This window comes from Carcharhinus amblyrhynchos, chromosome 15 (genome assembly GCF_965287045.1).
Source record: "Carcharhinus amblyrhynchos chromosome 15, sCarAmb.v2.hapA, whole genome shotgun sequence".
NCBI lineage: Eukaryota > Metazoa > Chordata > Chondrichthyes > Carcharhiniformes > Carcharhinidae > Carcharhinus > Carcharhinus amblyrhynchos.
Window position 1 is genome coordinate 53,986,777 of NC_137338.1, and position 21,959 is coordinate 54,008,735.

Sequence of the window (21,959 nt, forward strand, 5' to 3'; positions counted from 1 at the left end):
CATTGTTGCTCAGTTTCCTATTTTAATCCATGGGTCTAAACCTACAGTAAGAAGTCTCACAACACCAGGTTAAAGTCCAACAGGTTTAGTTGGTAGCACAAGCCACTAGCTCTCGGAGTGCCCTCCTTCATCAGGTGAGTGGGATTTCAGTTCACAAACAGGACATATAAAAATACAAACTCAATTTACAAAATAATGGTTGGAATGCAAGTCTTCACAGATAATCAAGTCTTAAAGGTATAAGTTTAAATGTGAGTGGAGAAAGGGTTAAGCACAAGTTAAAAACATGTGTATTGTCTCCAGCCAGGACAGTTAGTGAGAATTTGCAAACCTAGGCAAGTTGTGCAGGTTACAGATAGAGTAACATGAACTCAAGATCCCAGTTGAGGCCGTCCTCATGTGTGTGGAACTTGGCTATCAGTCTCTACTCAGTAACTCTGCGCTGTCATGTGTGCCTCCCACACATGACACGTGTGCCTCCAAGTATAATGAAGCAATGCACTCCAAGTATAATACCTCAAATCTGGTGCCCTTGGGGTTGAGGCTATGCCAGACTTGGGCTGGAGGGGGGTGGTGTCATCAGGCCATGGACAGTTTGGGTCAAGCCAGGTTGGGTAGCAGTAATGAGTCACATGGGAGAGTGGGATAAAGCAGCATGCAAAGACAATAACTAGCCTAGAGCCACACCATGCCAATTCAGCACCAAGTCAAATTTTCAGGTAAAATATTCAATTCAAATTGATGCTTGGGACATCTTGAAAAACATATGTTTTTTGGGTAGCTGGATTTGAGATACTCTCACTGCATTATAAATATAATGATTAGAAAAAAAGGTTTTTTTTCCCGTAATTATCTAATTTTGACGCATCTAGAATTCTTTCCTGGGATGAATAGGAACAAAGTCAGCTGTCCATTCCACAGAGGCCTATATACAATTAGCGCAATTAAGGCCCCATATGGGCCAGTTTGCACCATGCCTATATTTTAACAATGTTGAAAGGGTTCCTCAATGTCCATGAAGCTCACGAGTTCAATCGAGTTGGCAGGCTGGCACGGGGAGGGTCATGTTGGTTGGTGACACCAAACCTCAGTGACAGGGGATGAAAGCCACAGACCCATTCATTACAGGCCTGTGGGCCATACTGGTCATGGACCTCTTTAATTGATCATTTCTAGACAGGCAATTCAGGTTGCTTCCATGTGGATGTGTTCCTACCTTCTTGCTGCCTTACTGCCTCAGTAGGATAGCGAGCACAAAGGTGGTCAATAAGGAGGTCGCCTCTCTGGAAAGCCATACTGATAATTTTGGTGGTCTTAGGATCTGATAGGGCCCAACATTGCGATCTCATAACCTCCAAAGAATCCAGCCTGTCATCTAGACTAAATGGTCAGTACCGTACTGCTGAACTATGTGATCTGCAATCTTTAAGATGCAGAACTGGTTTCCCTCTATGTAGATGTGAAATATCCATGGCACTAAACAATGAGCAGGGCAGCATCCTAATCAACATTTATTCCTCAACCAATGCCACTTGTCCGGTAATTTACTTAATTGCAGTGCAAAGAGGTCACGTCATTTCCTTCCACCGTGCCAATGAATGCAGTAATGTTTCAGGACATCCTGATATTGTGAAATGTGCTTTCTAAATACAATTCCTTCATTCTTCAAAGTTTAAACTAAAATATCCAAAACCTGATCAAAGTATTGAAACATTATGGTCAGAGTTCTTCATAGCACTTGATTTGATCAATTGCTGCACTCACCACCTCAGCGACACTGGGATAGAAACAGGATTCATGCCATCCGGACTGCCAAAGAGGGTGAACCAAGACTGCACTATAGTTAAAACCTTGTGGAAGAAAATATCTTCAGTATCATTCTCAGCAGGAAATAACAGCTCTCCCAAATTGCTCTTTCTGCTCAAAACATCAGTTTCATTCTCTGCCTCCCTCTTTCCTGCTTTGGAATCTTCACTTTCATAAGTATCTACAGTAAAGAAGATGTGAATTTCAAGTGCCCATAAAATGAAGATAATTACTTCATACATCAATAATAAAGGAAATATGTTTTTTTTAAAAAAAGCAGAAGTGAGTTTTGCAAATGTAGTTTGGCTGATTTAATATGCAACAACCATGAAATACTACACTTAAATTCCTTTCACAAGCCAAGGAAAATTATGGGCCGTATTCTCTGCCCTCTCTGAGTGTCTTTCTCATAGCAGGAGGTGATATGCCATTGACCAATGGCAGGATCTTCTGGTTCTGTTGCTGTCAATGGGAATTCCCACTGGTCAATCCATGCTGCCAATCGGTGTTGTGCCACCAGCCAGAATGCCCAGGAAGTTCCAGTCATAGTATAATATTCAACTGCAAATTGTACATGAAAGCAACAATGCCAACTGCTAACAGGGTTAGCACTGCTGCCTCACAGCTCCAGGGACCCGGTTTTGATTCCCGACTTGGGTGACTGTGTGGAGTTTGCACATTCTCCCTATATTTGCTTGGATTTTCTCCAGGTGGTCCAGTTTCCTTCCATCATCCAAAGATGTGCGAGTTAGGTTGATTGGACATGCTAAATTAACCTTTGTGTCCTGGGATGTGATAGATTAGAGGGAATACCCTAAGCAGGGATAGAGCCTGGTGGGATTGCGGTCGGTGCAGACTCGATGGGCTGAATGGCCTCCTTCTGCACTGTAGGGTTTCTATGGTTTATTCTGTGGTATAACAAGAAACTTGATATCGATAAAAATTAAAGACAGTGGGCCGGTTTATGCTTAATGACGGATCAGATATCTCAAAAAAAGAAGCTCAAGCTCAAACCAATTCCAGACTAAACCAATGCACAATATTGGGAAGGGTAAATAAATCAAAATCTTTTAGTTATTGAATATTCCCTTTTTAAATCAAAAGTTTTGTTACATGTGGGAAGTTGTCCATCATCTTGTTACTTCTATCTCAGCACAGGTTGGTGATTAAGGCCAAACCACAAATGAAGTTAACATATTTAACAAACTGGATAAAATATTAGTGGTTTTCTTAAATAACCATCATCGAAAAATTGACAATGTTCAGTAATGTTCAATTCAAGGCAACTTCACACTTCTCCAGGTTTTGTTAACAGCTAATGAATGGCAAGTTAAAGTGGCCTTATTTTTCTGAGTTGGAAGATGCACACTTTTCTCAGGAACTAATGCTCCTCCAATAACAATACTACTGATGATTCAGCTATCTCTTTACTGCATCTCTCCCACTTCCGTCAGTTATTTGTTATGCAACCAGTCATACAGCTTATGAAAATGATCTGGATGCAGTTCTGGTGGTTGTCAGTGGTCAGAGCCAGGTCCTCCAATGGTCCTTAGCTACACTGGGGAGTATCAATGGGAAGACTATTCATCTATGTGGGGCACTGCAGCTGCATCTACAGGATCTGTCTGTTCCATGCCACTAGATGGAATGTTGTGTAGGGTGAAAGGGGCTTCCCAAGAGCCAATCCTTGCCCTAAACCATGTCCCATTTGGTTACCTGTATGTGGGTCCAATTAAATTCTACCACACATTGTCAGTCCAGGTCAAACACAAAATCTAAAGCCGGACAAGTTCAGATTCAATTTATGAATAGAAAGATGGCAGTTCACCTGAAACAGAGTCTTCAAAAAAAGTGGAAGGAGAGAATTTGGTGATAGTAGATGTACTATGTGAAGAAGCTGTAGGGGTATAATGGGATTGCAGCACAACTTTTCCAATGCTCTCATATTTGCTTGAATTGTTTGCTGAAAAGAACACAAAACATTATTAGCAGAAGCCCTTTCATTATCTATTTTAGACTCAGGAAAAGCCCAAAATTTACTTAAGGGATGTCTGGCACTATGTATTATCACACTGCAAGCTGTAGACAGAAACTCTGGAGCATCCTACTTATAGTTCTAACAACGTGCAAATTACAAGGGAGCAAATTTGACTCACTCAAAATCTTCTTGCACTAATTGGAGTTAATTTCTTTGCACTCACAATTGCAGATTCAATATGTTGTTATAATCCTAGCTTGCTAGATTTCTTTTTGTTTAGAAACATGGCTGAACAGAGTCACAGGACTACTAATTAATGTTTAACAAAACGATAAAACATTAAACAAAAAAGGATTAACTGTAATATAACTCTTTCATCCCAGCTAGACAGTTACAGGTATCTGCAATGTTATAAGGATTACACAAGTTCTCATATACTTTATACTCTTATGTTTTCAGTAAGTATGCAGTCCATGTAAACCAATAGGTGACATGTGGTCAGACACACCACACTGAAACCAAGTGGCAGATGCTACCCAATATCCGTCGATTTTTTTCTAATCGCCAAAATGCTTGTTACACTGTGAGCCAATTGGTCTCAGTGGGGGCCTGTCTTCCACACAAGGATTTCCAATCACCATGTTCAAAGAATACACTTTGGAGTCTTCTTCCACACAAAGCTTTCTCTCAGATGCTTTCACCAAGGATTCACATCCAGTATTTCTCCTTTGAGTATTCCTCTGCCCTGATTAAGTAATGCAATTCAGCTTCGACACAATGCCATGCCAATAAAACATCCGTGCTTCACAGACTGGATTAAGGTGTCACCGACCTTAGGATTACTTCAGATGTCTGGCCTCTCACTAGCTGATGTCTCCAGTTCTGAAGTTTGCAGCTCTGCATTAAATGGGAGACTTTCTCTGCTCCGTTCTTTAACTTCAGTGAACATTACTTTGCTCAGATTCTAGTTCTTTGGCCCTTTGACTTTAGTCTTCCTGGGGCTTTCTGTTTTTTAGCTTCTGGGACTTGCTTTCTGCCATTTACTTTATTTTCCTGCCTATAATAACAGTTTCTGCTCTTTTGGGAAATCTAGTTTCTACAGTTCCCTTCCTTGTGTCCAACTTTTCTGCTCCTAGCTTACAACAAACTCAAATGTTCTTGTTGTCTAAGGGTGAGCTTCTGGTGCTGAGGAACAGCTTAGTTTTTTTTTAAACTTGTAATTGCTTTCACATTGAAATTCAGGCAAAGCTTAAAATGAAACTAACTATAGATTTGCAGACACCTGTGTTTAATGTGAAACTAAAGTTTTAACCCTTCCTTAGCACACAAATACAGAAGCACAGATAACCTTAACTTAAACTTTATTTCTAATGAACAAAATACAAATATAAATTCTTAAACTATCTCTAATCCTCACAATGGACATAGATTTTAAATAGTTACAAAAAAGTAAAATGGGTACAGAACATGATTACAGATCTAAAAGGTCAAAAAAGAAAATAAATAAATTTTAAAAATCAGCTGCTGTTACTTTATTTTTAGCAAATCATCTCTTCACTGTTACCTAGCATTAGAATGTTCAAATATGTTACTTTACTTCCTGCAATAAATACCACCAATATCTACCTCAAATAATGTTATTATCTGGTCATACCGGAAGTGATCAACTCCTGTAGTTGTCATGTGAATAGCAGTCTAGTTTTCTCTCTCAGAGATCTCTTTCTGACAATCGGCAGGGCCTTTTTCCTTTGAGTGCAGCTTTCAAGACCTTGTCTTTGTCAGTTTTCTCGATCTGCTCACGTGCTTTCTTCTCCCATTTGTCACCTAACGTGTTTTTTTTAACACCTGATTTTGTAAGTATTGAGCCTCAATAAAAGGGATGTTCTAGGTTTTCTCTTCCTTCACTTACTTCTTTTAACAACTGGTTGACCATAGCCTCCTGATCAATAGGTCCTGTGTTCCTTTCCTTCATTTATTGTCTTAACCTGGTCTTTTCACGTTCATCATTTTTAAATGGCCTCTGGAATGCTTTCAGCAGATAAGGGTGGCAGGTGGTACCTCACATCATTCTTCTTCCCATCTCTGCTTAGGATCATTCAAACATACTCATCCCTTATTTAAAGGTGACCTTCCTGCTCTATTTTTAATTAATATATAATATAAGACTCATCCCTTTAAATTTCACTCTTCTTAATGCCAATTAGATGTAGGAATTCCTATTTTCATAAAACACACTATTTACAGTTTTGTAACCCACAAATAACAAGAAAACAAGTTGACTTCCTCAACTGCTTACTGAGGCTACTTTATTTGTACCCACAATTATAGATTTAACATGGGCACAATTTTGAAATGATTACAGGAAAATTAAAATGGAGATAGAAAACGAAGACAGATTTAAAACAGAATGAAGAAAGGAAAATAGTAATAAATAATAGCAGCAGTTGCTTTACTCGTAGTAAACCAACTACTTACTGATACCTAGCACCAAAATGCTTTAAGATCTGTTTTAATTCCAGAAAGTTAGCACTTCACCAATATCCAGTTCAAATGATTGTACTCAACCAGCCCGTGTCTACAAAACACAGAACAGATGCTGGGATTTTCCAGCCCTGCTAGTAGCAGGCTTCATTGCTGACTTTTGACCACTCTCCAAATTTTCCTGTCCCAATCACAATGATGCTCATCGCAGGCGAGACCAGAAACTTTCTGTACCTTGCCCACAAGCATTGTGGAATAGACACTCCATTTTGTTGGAAACAACACAAATGTAAAATATCCTGGTCTCAGAAATGGAGATGTAAAAGTGCCATAAACACTAACTGTGGAATGCATTAACTCACGAGAAATAAGGGGAAAGCTGGATTTTTCTGACTTGTAATGCAAACATTGTAGTTATAAAATATTGCACAATATTACATTACCACAGTATAGATCAATTAGCACATGAAGTTAAATTTGAATTCTGTAAGCAGAATATCTTGTTTCATTAGATATTTTTGTTGAAATGTCAGAGGCAATTTTATTTAACAAGAAGCAAAATATCACTGACGCTGGAAACTTCAAATGACAACAGGAAATGCTGAAAACATTCGGTAGGTCAGGCAACATCGAAGGAAAAAAACTAAATTTATGACTCTTCATCAGAATAGTAATTTAACTCTAATACCATTAAATTCACAGGTTACCTTTCTTGAAACTTTTGTGCCCATCATTTTTGTGCCTTGAACTAAGACCCTAAGCTTTGGAATTCTTTCTCTAATCCTCTCCATTTCTCTATCTCTTTCCTCCTTTTAAGATGCTCCTTAAAACCTATCCCTTTGACCATGCCTTTGGTTTCCTTACATAGTTTGCTGACAAACATTCTTCCATAATGCTCTAGTGAAGCACCTTGAGATGTTTTGCTTTGTTAAAGGTGCTAAATAAATACAAGTTGCTATTGCTTAAAGTAATGCATCAAGTCAAATAAAATTATGGGCTATTGGTTGCATTTATCATCGAGGAGAAGTGTGATATATGAACAAGCCACAAGCCAAGACAGATAGACAAATAAAATAAAGCCAAATTTTGCTCCAACAAAATTAGGTGGTGTACACACCCTGTACATTCTTTGTAACCAATATGTATAAAATAGTTATACAGAACTTGGAAAGCAGTTAAATGTGGTCATTGTAGGAAGGGTCAGTTTTTGTTTTGGGTTAATGTAAATTGCATTTTAAATCAACTACAGTCAAATCATTTCATATTAATTTAGTTCTATAAAAGTGCAATTTTGTGAATACTTACCAGTTTTGAGGACAATATGTTGATCTGCACTGTGAAGGACTAGATATCTATATATAGTCAACAGGCAATTATCTGCAGAAGCTGAAAATGGTAACTTGAACCTGTGCCAGGAGAATGAAAGAATTCATCACCAGCATTATGCAATAAATGAAACTATTAACAGAAAATTACTAATAATTAAGCCTGCACTTCTTATCCAGCTTGGGTAAAGCACAATATCACAAATCAGTAATTCCTCCCAAAAGGTTATAGATGCTGCAATGGAGATTTCCAAGACTAGGATCAATAGATGTTTATTAAACAAAGGTTTCACTGAATATGAAGCAACCAGGTAACCGGAAATGGTGTTCAGATTTAGCCATTATCTATCCAAATGGTTAGAGGGATTGACCATCCTACGTACTCCTGTTCTTGTAACCTGATGTACTGTGAATTAGAGTCTTCCTATGTTTCACAAACATCTGACAGACTGGCCCTAAACTTGTTACAAAGCATGCATTTGGGGAATACAGGATGTTATTGCAGATAATTACATTCCAACTGCTCTATATCTGCCAAATACCCACAAGAATGAATATCTTGTTCCCATCTCACTCCCAACCACTACCCATTCCCAGAAGATGAAACAGCCAGTTTTCGCAAAGCCATCAGCAGAGGTTTTGCTATCTGGAGCTATTTTGGGAATATCATATTCAGATTTTTGGGGATTTAAGTTACTTATTCTTTGACATAGTTGCTAAGAAGCGTAGCAAGTTTTATCTTAAATGCACTGCATCGCTCTGTATTGGAATCGATGGAATCCTAAAGCAGAACAAGTTTAATTGCCAGGAACAAGGGGATAAAGTTCACATAGCTAAAAAGTACGAAATGAAGTAACGTCATCCAAAAGCTGATATGTGAATGGATCTTATTATATGATTTCTTCCAACTTTTATAATTACCATGAAATTGTCATAACAGTGATAGGTTTATAACAATCCACCAGACACCCAAATTGTTCCTCCAGATAACAGCTCAATTTTGTAACTTAAAGGAAATGTCTTGCTATGATTTCAATGCCTGGAACAATGATTCATCTATTAGTTTACTTACGTATATTAAAATCTAGCAACCATTTCACATTAGCACACTTCAATATTTATACTCAGTGCTCTTCAAAACCGATCTATCCCAAAATGTATCTCTACACTGACACTTATTACCTTTTCTTGTTCTGATCAATGAAAGTGATTTGCATCGATACTGAAACTGGACGGACTGAACAGAAGATAATGTAGCATGTTAGGCTTTTGATGGTCTCACTCTGAAACGGCAAAGTTGAGCCTTCAGGGAACTGACAAGACACGGGCTTAATCCAATTCCCATCTTCAGTTTCCACGTCTGGGATTTCAGTTTCGAGCGTGCAGTCACTGGAACCAAATCAAATTTTTTAAATTTTACAATACTAAAGGATTCTACAGGCAATAAGTGATCATTTTTCTTTAAGATACAACTCATGAAGTTCTTTAATATTTCTGAATAAATTATTTCAGTGGGCAAGTTAAAGCCAGTTTACTTGCAGCTTCACAGCTAAGCTGAACGATTAATAAATATAATCCTAAACTTGTTTTTGAGTCTAAAAGTACTGGGCAGCACGGTAGCACAGTGGTTAGCACTGCTGTTTAACAATCCAGGGACCTGGGTTCGATTCCTGGCTTGGGTCACTGCCTGTGTGGAGTTTGCACATTCTCCTCGTGTCTGCGTGGGTTTCCTCCGGGTGCTCCGGTTTCCTCCCACAGTCCAAAGGTGTGCAGGTTAGGTTGATTGACCATGCTAAAATTGCCCTTTAGTATCCTGAGATGCGTAGGTTAGAGGGATTAGTGGGTAAAATATGTAGAGATTTGGGGGTAGGGCCTGAGTGGGATTGTGGTTGGTGCGAACTTGATGGGCTGAATGGTCTCTTTCTGTACTTAGGGATTCTATGATAAAATGGCTGTAAAGTCCTTTGGAAAATCCAATGGCTATGAAATGCAAGTCTTTCTTCATATAAAATCAAATCTAATAAACCTAGAGTGTCGAGACATGTTTACAGAGGATACTTCCCTCTCACTTCAATGTAATTATTCAGTTTCGAGCACCATTCTCTCTCCACAGATGCTGCATTTTCTGTTTTTGTTTGTGTGATAATTATTCAAATGTCCATCTGCTGTCCTTGTCTTTCTAGATGGTACCAGTTGTGTGTTTGGAAGGTGCTGTCTAAGGAGCCATGGTGAGTGTCTCCAGTGCATCATGTCGATGGTACAAACTCTGTCAAGGTTCCAACTGTGTATTGACAGTGTGGGGAATGAATTTTTTTGGAAGGGATACCCACTAACTGGGCTGCTTTGTCCTGGATGGTCTTGAGCTTCTTGAATGTTGTTGGAGCTACACTAATCCAGGCAAACGGAGAGTACTTCATCACACTCCTCACTTAGGCTTTGGTGATGGTGAACAGGTTTTGGGGAGTCAGAAGGTGAGCTACTTGCCACGGAATTCCTAGCCTCGGAGCTGCTTCTGAAGCCATTGCATGTAAATGGCTAGTCCAGTTCAGCTTCTGTTGAACTCCAGGTGTTGTTAATGGGGGATTCAGTAAAGCGAATGCCATTGAATGTCAAGGGGTGATGGTTAGATCCTCTCTTACTGGAGATGGTCCTTATCTGGCACTGTTACTTGCCATTTATCAGCCCAAGCTGGATATTGTCTAGGTCTTGTTTCATCTGAACAAGAACTACTGCAGTATCTGACAAGTCACAAATGGTGCTAGCCATTGTGCAATCATCAGCAAACATCCTCAACTGTAACCATATGATGAAAGGAAGGTCACTGGTAAAGCAGCTGAAGGGTTGAGCCTAGGACACTACCTTGAAGGACTCCTGCAGCGATGTCCCGGAACTGAGAGGACAGCTCCAGCAACCACAGCTGTCCTCCTTTGTGCCAAGTATGACTCCAACCAGTTCAGAGTTTTTCCCCTGATTCTTATTGTCTCCAGTTTTGCTAGGGCTCCTTGATGCCATACTTGGTTAAATGCTGCCATGGTGCCAAGGGGAGTCACTCTCACCTCATCTCTGGGGCTCAGCTCTTCTGTCCATGTTTGAACCAAGGCTATAATGAGGTCAGGAACTGTGTGGCCCTGGCAGAATCCAATCTAAGTGTCAAGCAAGTACCACTTGATAGCACTGCTGATGACCCCTTCCATTAACTTACTAATTTACTCCAAAGATTTGCGAGTTAACACGGGATTGGCCATGCTAAATTCCCCTTAGTGTAATGGGATTAGCAGGGTAAATGTGTGGGGTTATGGGGATAGAGTCTGGGTGGGCTTGTTGTCGGTGCAGGCTCAATGGGCCGAATGGCTTCCTTCTGCCTGTAGGGATTCTATAATTATTGACAGTAGACTGATGAGGCAGTAATTGGCCAGGTTAGCTTTCATAGAATAACAGAATCCCTACAGTACAGGGAGAGGCCACTCTGCTCATCAAGTCTCTATATCGACCACAATGCCGCTCATGCCCAATTCCCATAACTCAAGCATTTACCCTGCCAATCTCCCAACATTAGGGTCAATTTAGCATAGCCAATCAACCTAACCCGCACATCTTTGGACTTTGGGAGGAAACCAGAGCAAACTTTGTCCTGCCTTTTTTGAACATGATATACCTGGGCAACGTTCCACAATGCCAGGCAGATGCCAGTGTTGTGACTGTCCTGGAACATCTTGACGAGGGGTGCACACATTCTGAGGCACAAGTCTTCAGTAGTATTGCCGGAATATTAGCAAGGCCCATAGCCTTTGCAATAATTGTACCTTCAACTATTGCTTGACATCACATGGAGTGAACTGAATTGACTGAAGACTGGGATCTTTGATGCTGGAGACCTCAGGAGGAGGCCAACATAGATCATTCACCCAGCCCTTCTGGCTGAAGATTGCTGCAAACACTTGAGCTTTGCCTTTGCACTGATGTGCTGGGGTCCTCCATTACTGAGGACGGGGACATTTGTGGAGCCTCCTCCTCCAGAGAGTTGGCCAATTGTCCACCTCCTGGGAGAAGGTGGCAAAGTGATGGGGGAAGGAGAGGAGAATCCTGATGTTGGGAGAAAATGATCGGGAGGTAGGAGTTGATCAGTAGATAACAGCAGTCTTCATTATCATACAGGAGCTATGAAAAACAATCCTGCATCCCAACATTTCACAATCAGTTTGTGATCTTTTTGGTGGCAGCCTCCAGCAGCCACAAGAAGCGTATTTTTCTGAATTCAGCCAGATCAGTGCAGTTCAGTTTTGCTTATGGGCTTCAAACAGGTATTCCCCTCTCTGTTCACTTCCACAAAGTTCCTTATCTCTATTTCAGCCTTTATCAATATGGGAGGTGCCACATTTCCAACTTGTAATAAAATAAGCAGGCATGGCAGATTGAACTCTTAGATGGCCATTTTGCTCCTGAAAGCAGGAGTGGCACCATTGACTTTTTGGGTCCAAATGCAATGGCACAGGAGTTTGACTATAAAAGTCTCTCACCACATTGCACATAGGAAGGCTATGTAAAATTCTATATAATACATGAGACTCACTTCTTGTGTTAGTTCTGCATTATAATGTTCAACCGTAATTTATATATCGCAACAGTTATCAACTGTCAACATTGCACAGTCACACTTTCACTGTCAGTATTTAACATCACATTTTGCTAACAGGCTCCAAGTAAAATAATGAAAGGAAGTGGTGAAATAAATCAAAACAACCAAAGGCTTATGGAAACAATGAAACCTGAATGATTAGTCAGGCAAACCTCACATTGAAAGCAATGTGAAGTCAGGGGATTTGCTGTTTTAGAACAATAAGAGTATTACACTATATTCAGCAAAACATTAGAGCCCTTGATTTATGCTGACTCAATAAGTCAAATTCTGCATTTATTGCAGATATTCTGGAATTTTTATGAATGCTTTGATGACCAAATTTCACTATTTATCTATTATTCTGAATAAATATTGTATTCCTTCATCTATTACCTATTTAATGTTTATCCCTTATTTTTAAATCTGATGGTATACAAAATGTAAAACTTAGGTGCCAGAGTGTGGAATTTCCTCCTTGGTCTTAATTGTGGAGTTGCACTCAAATTGTACTCAAGCTAAGTCAGTTTTTCTGATGTGGAATTGCGCCCAATCAAGAGAAACTCCTTCCAAAGGAGAAGAAGGGTGCAAATTGCAGCTTAATGATGCAGTTTATGCCCACTGAGCTCCTACAGAAGAGGTTGATATCAAGTCACTAATTCTCATCGACACTCCTTCATGGGAGTGCAGCTTTACCTCAGTCCTTGTCTAGAGACCCAGTCAGTCAATTCTCGGAATAACAAAAATCATTTATTGAAGTAGAAGAAGGAGAGAAGATGCTTTTAACAAGGCACTTCCCAGAGCATTGTCAGATTAAAAATATAACACAAGGCCCTCTGAAGAGGCAGGGAAGCCCATAAATACCAACATGGGCAGCGGCACACCAATGTCAAGACACCTATTCCAGCACAGGCAATAACGAGCAGTGTGGGGAGAGGCACAGGACATGAATCCTATTCTCCCACCACCTGAAACCAATTTACACAATTTGGAACCTCATTAAGAGCTTGTCAGGAGTTGATCTTTTCATTTTGAAGGGGCAGATAGTTTACCTGCACTTTCAGAAATGGACGAACTGATGGCAGATTGATAAAGTGTCTACCACCAGATACCACCCTGGTCCCATAATGAGGTCAGCGACGCAATGGAGCCTGGACAGTTGATAAGAGTGTACCCTTGGCTCTGCACAGGATTCTGTTCAAAGGCTGAGTGATGAGTAAATACTTTGAACAGAATCAACGCTCTCCTCTGCATCGGGGGGCTCAAGAGCAAGAGGCATGGCTGTCAATAGAACTGATGAGGGGCAGCACCCTCTGCAGGAAGGTCAGATCCTCTATCATTAGGCTGGCACTGAATGGGAATGAAAGGCAGGAAACCAATGAAGGCCACAGGATCCACCACCAAAGACCAAGAAATGATCAAAAACCAGTGCTGCAGTGATCAGTGACTCCCCAGGAGGGCACTGACTCTCTGGGGTGGGAGGCGGATCCTCCAGATGGTGAGAGGGGGATTGACGACTCTCCAGGCTGATGCTCACAAACAATGGTGCCATCATTACCAAAGACTACCTACCTCATAACACTGAGACCATCACTTAAGCTTTAAACCTCTTCATTTCTAGCTCCTTCCAAGGCTCAACTGCACATCTCATGACATTGGGTTTCACTGTATCATTGGAATGTCCCATGCCACATTACTGATTACACCCATTTGGCCAAGGAGGTACCAAATGAAATCTATTAATAGCAAGGGATTCCACTCCCTCAATATTCAATTTGTCTCTGACCACAACAAGAGTGTGTATTCACCTTACTGCAGTTACCATGACTCTTCCTTCATCCTCTGCCTGTCTAGGCTGCCTCCGATCTTTCCCAAACTGTTGATGAATCCTAGGGGGCAAAGAAAAGCCCTTGGGCACACACACCAGCCGAATGCCCAGAGGCAATACAGCCAATGGTACCTGCTTGACAGGACTACCATTAACCATCAATTCTGGTGCATCTTTCAGGTGGCATAATCCAGCACCATGCTGCAAGCATATTGGTTATTATGGTGGTCTTCTGATCTCACTATAACATGGCCCTCCTATGGACATCGAGGACCGTGAGGCCCAGGAAGGAGCCCTTCAGGGAAAGATCAGGAGGTGAAAGAAGAGGAAGTGAAGAACGAAGAAGAGGAGGTGAAGGGAGATAATGCTGAATAGTGGTATGTGGCACAATGAGTTAGTCTTCCCATTCCACCCTCCAGGAAGGGGACCACCCTCCTTGCCATCAGTATTAGATCCAGAGTGACATTGGTAATGCTCGAGGCTGTGCTGCCCAAGTTCCAGGCTTACCACCCCACTGTGACACCTTGTTTCCCTCTGCTGCAGTGGAAGGCTTACACACAGGCCACAGTTTTCTCCTCCAGTGATGGTTGCCATGGGACATTGAAACGAGTCCAAGACTTCATCTAACCTACCTCCTTCCCTCCTCCCCCACTGTCTCTAAGTGAACGGAAAACCCTCCCTCCTGTCAATTCAGGAATCACCCCTGCCAAAATCCGAACTTTAGTCCATTGGAAGCGGGTTTCAACCTAAAAGCACACCCAGTTCCTGCTTCCTGCCCCCCAGGTGAAAGTTCAATCTCAAGCAACACAAGCAGATATAAGAACATGTGGCCAAAGGCCTCAAAGAGGCAAGTATTAAGGTGTGTCTAAAAGGAGGAGAGAGGTGGAGAAAGAAAGAGAGTTTGCATTGGAATGGTGTTGGGTTAAGTTATACTGGGGGTGATTTGCTTTGGTTGAATTGGCTTGGGGTTCCTGGAGTTTGGGAGCTCTGGGAGGGAATTAAAAAGAGATAAAACCCGAAGGGGCCAAAGAGAAAGTAGATTCCTATTGTTAATCAACAAAGGGAAGAGGAGGGAATTTTGGAGCACGAGCATCACTCTCTCTTCCTGCTGCCTCTGTTTTACTCCATTTGTTTTACAATCGTTGGAATGTATGAAATGAATGGAATGAAAACAGGTGTAATAAGTACTCTCTATTTTTCATATTCATGCACACTTTGTATTTGAAAATACAAACTAAATTTCAGTTCAATACGTTTGTCATCTTGCTTTTCTTCAAATGATTTTGAAAAACAGTTGTGTATGTTTCGCCAGAAACCATCCGCACTGAACATACTCAAACTATAGCACTGCCTTCAACCAGTGCATTCAGTATACTGGCAAAGTTTAATCATTAACTTCTGGGATAGATACGATTTTAAAGTAAATACATTAATAAAGGCATTAAAACCCCCCAAAAAGTAATAAGCATGAAAATGTGATATTTCTGTGAAAATGTGTAATTTCTAAAATTTTAAACTCTTGGTTCAGACATTAGAAGTTTCAGTTACAGAAATCTCAGTTCAAAAAACCATTTTGAATGATTCAAGTAATCATCAATTAAAAAAAACTAAGTTTTATAAAATGTGACACAGAAAGCAGAGCTCAAAATTGTGAGACAGAAAATATGTTTTACTTCCCAAAAAACATGAGCATTCCCCAGATTTTGTAAATAGACTAATAGTTAGAAGCAAACAATAGCATCATACGCTATAATGGAAATGTACACATTTTACATGTGCCAACTGCAAATTAAATTAAAGTCTTCTACTTATTCTTGAACATCCTGGTGTATTTTAACACAGAAACAATGAATGCTGTGATACACAATAGGTCCATAAAACATTCACAGTGCAAAGCAAAGTAAACATTTGCTGACAACCATCTGCTCCTCAAGTATTAAATCTTCCAAATGCTCATGGCTCTACTATTTATTCCTCTGACATAGAATGCTGGCATTGGACTGGGGTGGGCAAACTAAGAAGTCTCACAAAACCAGGTTAAAGTCCAACAGGTTTATTTGGAATTATAAGATTTTGGAGCACTGCTCATTCATCAGGTGAGTGGAGGTTGGTTCACAAGTATGGCACATATAGGCAAAGACACAACTGCAAGATAATTACAGATTGGAATGAGAAGAATTCCATTTCTATATTTGTGAACCTTCCTGCACTCACCTAATGAAGGCCTAGCACTCTGAAAGCTTGTGATTCCAAATAAATCTGTTGGACTTTAACCCGGTGTTGTGAAATTTATTTCTAGAATTTCTTGCTTAGATTTCATATTCCAGTAGTTCTCATCTTTGTTTCTTCAGAAGGAACTCTTCAAATGTAGACAATAAACAAATAATAAAACTTACTCCAACTTATAAATCAAAGAAAGGGTTTAATAAAGAAGCTTCATAACTCCAAACTTGGGGCCTCATTCCGGGGTCGCTGATGACACCAAGATTGGTGGAACGGCAAATTGCGCGGAGGGTGTGGAGAGTCTGCAGAAGGATCTAGATAGGCTGGGCGAATGGGCCTGGAGCTGGCAAATGGAATTTAATGTTGGCAAGTGCGAGGTGGTCCACTTTGGTAGGAATAATGGTAGGAAGGATTATTACTTACATGGCGAAAAACTGCAGCAGGCGATGGTGCAGAGGGACCTCGGGGTCCTTGTGCATGAGTCACAAAAACCCAGCCTGCAGGTGCAGCAGGTGGTCAGGAAGGCTAATGGGATGCTGGCCTTCATAGCGAGGGGGATTGAATATAAAAGTAGGGAGGTCTTGCTGCAGCTGTATAGGGCATTGGTGAGGCCGCAGCTGGAGTACTGTGTGCAGTTTTGGTCGCCGCACTTACGCAAGGATATTTTGGTCTTGGAGGGAGTGCAGAGGAGGTTTACTAGGCTGATACCAGAGTTGAGGGGGTTGAGCTATGAGGAGAGGCTGAATAAACTAGGCTTGTACTCGTTAGAGTTTAGAAGAATGAGGGGAGATCTCATTGAGACATATAAGATGATGAATGGGATGGATAGGATAGAGGTGGAGAGACTCTTCCCGCTCAGAAAGGACAGTAGGACTAGGGGGCACAGCCTCAAGATAAAGGGGGGCGCGGTTTAGAACGGAGTTGAGGAGGAACTTCTTCACTCAAAGGGTGGTGAATCTCTGGAATTCTCTGCTCGTTGAAGTGGTGGAGGCTGCCTCGCTAAATATTTTTAAGACATGGGTTGATGGCTTTTTGATAAGCGAGGGAATTAAGGGTTATGGGGAGAGGGCGGGAATGTGGAACTGAGCCACAACAGATCAGCCATGATCTTATTGAATGGCAGGGCAGGCTCGAAGGGCTAGATGGCCTACTCCTGCTCCTATTTCTTATGTTCTTATGTTCTTATTTATAGTGAGTCAGCTGACCATCACATCATTTTGTAATTGTCTCAGCTGACCCTTACAGCTTGCTGCCATGGTCACATTATATCCAATGCAAAGTTGTTACTGGTACATTTTACAATCTTCTCTCTTTCTATTAAGTCTTTGTTTACATTAGTGTTTGTGTCATCTTATGAACTCAATGGTATGACAGTAATACTAATGATGGCTATGATTGCTGCTGAAAGTAGAGCAGATTAAAGGAATATAAATTAGAGTTCAAACCTTAGGTAATCCATGCAAGTAATTTGGACTGTTGCTGATATCTCTGTGCCCAGAGGAACTGGATTCAGGATCACAAAAGGAGGGTCGATAAACAATTTAGGCATGTGTATAACACCAATCAGAGTAATTACACGGTATGGACTGCTTCTGTTGTCATTAACGAACATGGGTATTTCAGACATATAATTGCCTGGGCAGCCTGAAAAATATACAAGTAGGGAAATAATGTAAAAAAAATTTGCCAATACTTCAAGTACTGTGCCCTCAACCACCCCACCCCCAACACCATCCTCCACAAAGAAAGTAGAAAACACTAAAATTGTTTCCAAAATAGCAAGGAATTGCAAATCAAAAGTTGCTGCAATAGGGGAAACATTAAGTCAAAATTTCAAAATCCAATGCATTTCTTTTGAGAGAGGTAAACAAATGAATGAAGGTAATTCAGTGGATAAAATTTTGTAAAGTTCCAAATGTTAGTTTTATGAAGAAGATTAAGGCTCTTGAAATTCATGGCAAAGCAATTAGCTGGATTTGAAGCACTTGGCAATTTAAAGCAGTAAGTGACAATGACAAAGAACAAAGAACAAAGAAAACTACAGCACAGGAACAGGCCCTTCGGCCTTCCAAGCCTGCACCAACCATGCTGCCCGACTTAACTAAAACCCCCTATCCTTGCAGGGACTATATCCCTCTATTCCTATCTCATTTTTGTCAAGATGCCCCTTAAAAGTCACTACTGTATCCACTTCCACTACCTCCCCCGACAACAAGTTCCAGGCACCATCACTCTGCCTCGTACTTCTCTTTTAAACCTTGCTCCTTTTACCTTAAACGTATGCCCCCTTGTAAATGACTCTTCCACCCTGGGAAAAAGCTTCTGACCATCCACTCTGTCCATGCCTCTTATAATCTTGTAGGCTTCTATCAGGTCTCCCCTCAACCTCAGTCACTCCAGTGAGAACAAACCAAGTTTCTCCAAACTCTCCTCATAGCCAATGCCCTCCATACCAGGCAACATCCTGGTAAATCTTTTCTGTATCCTCTCCAAAGCCTCCACATCCTTCTGGTAGTACAGCGACCAGAATTGAAAACTATTTTCCAAGTGCGGCCTAACTAAGGTTCTATAAAGCTGCAACATGACTTGCCAATTTTTAAACTCAATATCCTGGCCGATGAAGGCAAGCATGCCATATGCTTTCTTGACTACCTTTTCCACCTGCATTGCCATTTTCAGTGACCTGTGTACCTGCGTACCCAGATCCCTTTACCTATCAATACTCTTAAGGATTCTGCCATTTACTGTACATTTCCTATCTGTATTAGACCTTCCAAAATGCATTACCTCACATTTGTCCAGAGTAAACTCCATCTGCCATCTATCTGCCCAAGTCTCCAACTGATCTATATCCTGTTGTATCTTCTGATGGTCCTCATTGCTATCCGCAAATCCACCAACTTTGTGTCGTCCACAAACTTATAATCATTCCAGTTACATTTTCCTCCAAATCATTTATATATATTATAAACACCAAAGGTCCCAGCACTGATCCCTGAGGAACACTCTTGTCACAGCCCTCCATTCAGAAATGCACCCTTCCACTGCTATCCTTTGTCTTCTTTGACCAAGCCAATTTTGTATCCACCTTGTCAGCTCACCTCTGATCCTATGCAACTTCACCTTCTGCATCAGTCTGCCATGAGGGACCTTGTCAAAGTCCATGTAGACAGCATCCACTGCCCTACACTCATCAATCATCTTCGTCACTTCCTCAAAAAACTCGATCAAGTTCGTGAGACATGACCTCTTCTTCACAAAACTATGCTGCCTCTCACTAATGCGTCCACTTATTTCCAAGTGTGACTAGATCCTGTCTCAAAGAATCCTCTCCAATAATTTCCCTACCACTGATGTAAGGTTCACCAGCCTGTAATTACCTGGATTATTCTTGCTACCCTTCATAAACAAAGGAACAACGTTGGCTATTCTCCAATCCTCTGGGACCTCCCCTGTAGCCAGTGAGGATACAAAGATTTCTCTCAAGGCCCCAGCAATTTCCTCCCTTGCCTCTCTCGGTATTCTGAGGTATATCCCAACAGGCCCTGGAGACTTGTCTATCTTAACATTTCTCAAGAACCCCAATACCTCCTCGTTTTTGATCTCAACATGACCCAAACTATCTACACATACTTTCCCAGACTCATCATCCACCGAGTCCTTTTCTTTGGTGAATACTGACATAAAGTACTCATTTACTACCTCGCCCATTTCTTCTGGCTCCACACATAGAATCCCTCCTTTGTTCTTGAGTGAACCAACCCTCTCCCTGGCTACTCTTTTGCTCTTTATATATGTATAAAGAGCCTTGGGATTTTTCTTAATCCTGTTGGCCAATGCTTTATCATGATCCCTTTTAGCCCTTCTTGCTCCTTGCTTAAGTTTCTTTCTACTTTCCTTGTATTCCACACTTGCTTCGTGGTGTTCCCAGCCTCCTAGCTGTGACAAATCTTCCTTTCTCGCTTTGACTAGGCTCACAATATCTCTAGTTATCCAAGGTTCCCAAAACTTGCCATACTTTCCTTCATCCTGACAGGAATGTGAAAATGAAAAACTACCTGACAATGAAACTCTGCAGGAATTTAAGCTGGATCCGTTAGTTCACAGTATTCGTAAAAAATAAAAAAAGGGTAATTTTAGTAGCATTGCAAAACGTGATTGAGACATAACTTTGTGGCTGGTATAAATAAGATTGATTATACTTAAATTGACCTCAACAAATTGCCAAGAAGGGTTTAGCAGTTGTATCGTAAGAATATAGTTATCTAGAGGGCAATTCATCAAAATTAAAAACTCAGTAAACTACATTGGCAAAACTATATTTAGAATAGAGGATTAGTTTTAAACACTGAGGACAGAGATTTATCGCCTCTTTTTCGGATGCCAGATCATAACACAGACTCCTGCTGCCATCTCATTGGTTGACTGTAGTGTTCAGCTGAGCACCAAATCCACTACTGGCTGGCTAACAGAGTTCATGGTTAGCACGCGTGCTAGCCAAACTATACTTCTTACAGGGGCGTTGCACTTAATACAAGGAAACTGCGGCTGTGCCACTGTCACTTACTCTCACATGGAATGATTCATTCTAGCATAGTGAGACAGCAAACCTGATGGCCACTGACAGTATTTCCCTCATCCTTGTACAAGGTTGTAGGTCCTGTTGAAGGAAGTGGTACAGTTCAGTGACCACCTCCTTTATGAATCTCAGCTTCTCAGACAATGTTCATGGGTGAGACCAAGGTCAAATGAGGTGCTCACTGAAAACCTTTAACGAGTAGTCTTTTGTGGAGAATCCGGCTTCTGTACAGAGGTCCCCTCTCTGCAAACTCTGCTTCATTTGTCTGTTATGTTGCAACCACAGCTTCCATACCTTTTGCAGTCTTTGTGTGGAAATGTCATCAAATCTTCTGTCCTTCCTGACTGGATGCAGCAATGCCACTGCCAAATCTGAGAACACCTCCACAAACATTTCAATTGCAGAAGTCAAAAACACCTCATTTGCAAGTTAGAGGCTTGTCTTTTAAACAGTGTTTGTGGGCGAGTTCCTCCTGCAGCTGAAAGCATATTTAACTGAGACATTTTGATCCATGTTTCAAAGATTTGCTTCAGGTCAGCTGGAATGGCCATTTGATGACACAATTTGTTGACATTGGGAGATCCTGGTGCACTCGCAGCACACTCACTAGGATCCTTCACAGCATGGGGTATTGCATAGGATGTACTGGACCAATTGGCCAGAGTAGAGTAGCATTTTGGAACTTCCACAGTGCTAGCATCAGTGGTTTGATGGAGCCCTATCTTACAGCCCTACACTAAATGGACAGTGATGCATGCAGAAAGTTCAGAGACTGAAAATATGGTTCCATAATTAAAGGCTCTAAGTTGGGAAACTTGTTTTCATTGAAGTAAACAAAGCTGGGATGGAAAATGATTCATGCATCTAAAATATTATGGTCACAGATACTCCTAATGGTTGCAGTGTATTAGACATAAACAATAATTAGGGACTGTTAAATACTTGACAGCACAATTTATAATATTTTGAGGGTACATCGCCTATGTAGTGTGCTGAAAATAGCAAACTCTGCTACAATGCTGAAAGACATTCAATTAAGTGCAAATCATCCCTTGTAATATCATTGTTGCATGTAGTAGAGTTCCTGACTGTAATTGTCTCATGTTGTCTTCCCTCCCAGATAG

General features: G+C 40.9%; 1 protein-coding gene across 1 annotated transcript in view; it reads right to left on the minus strand.

Annotated features, from left to right (window-relative positions):
* LOC145353303 (cilia- and flagella-associated protein 47-like) overlaps positions 1-21,959 on the minus strand; it is a 495,401-nt gene that overhangs the window by 377,854 nt on the left and 95,588 nt on the right. Inside the window, exons 26-30 of the mRNA XM_080203935.1 lie at positions 17,702-17,900; positions 8,773-8,979; positions 7,571-7,671; positions 3,635-3,769; positions 1,765-1,987 (exon numbers count right to left, since the gene is read on the minus strand). Of these exons, the coding sequence (XP_080060061.1) occupies positions 1,765-1,987; positions 3,635-3,769; positions 7,571-7,671; positions 8,773-8,979; positions 17,702-17,900 (865 nt within the window). The remainder of the gene's footprint in view (positions 1-1,764; positions 1,988-3,634; positions 3,770-7,570; positions 7,672-8,772; positions 8,980-17,701; positions 17,901-21,959) is intronic.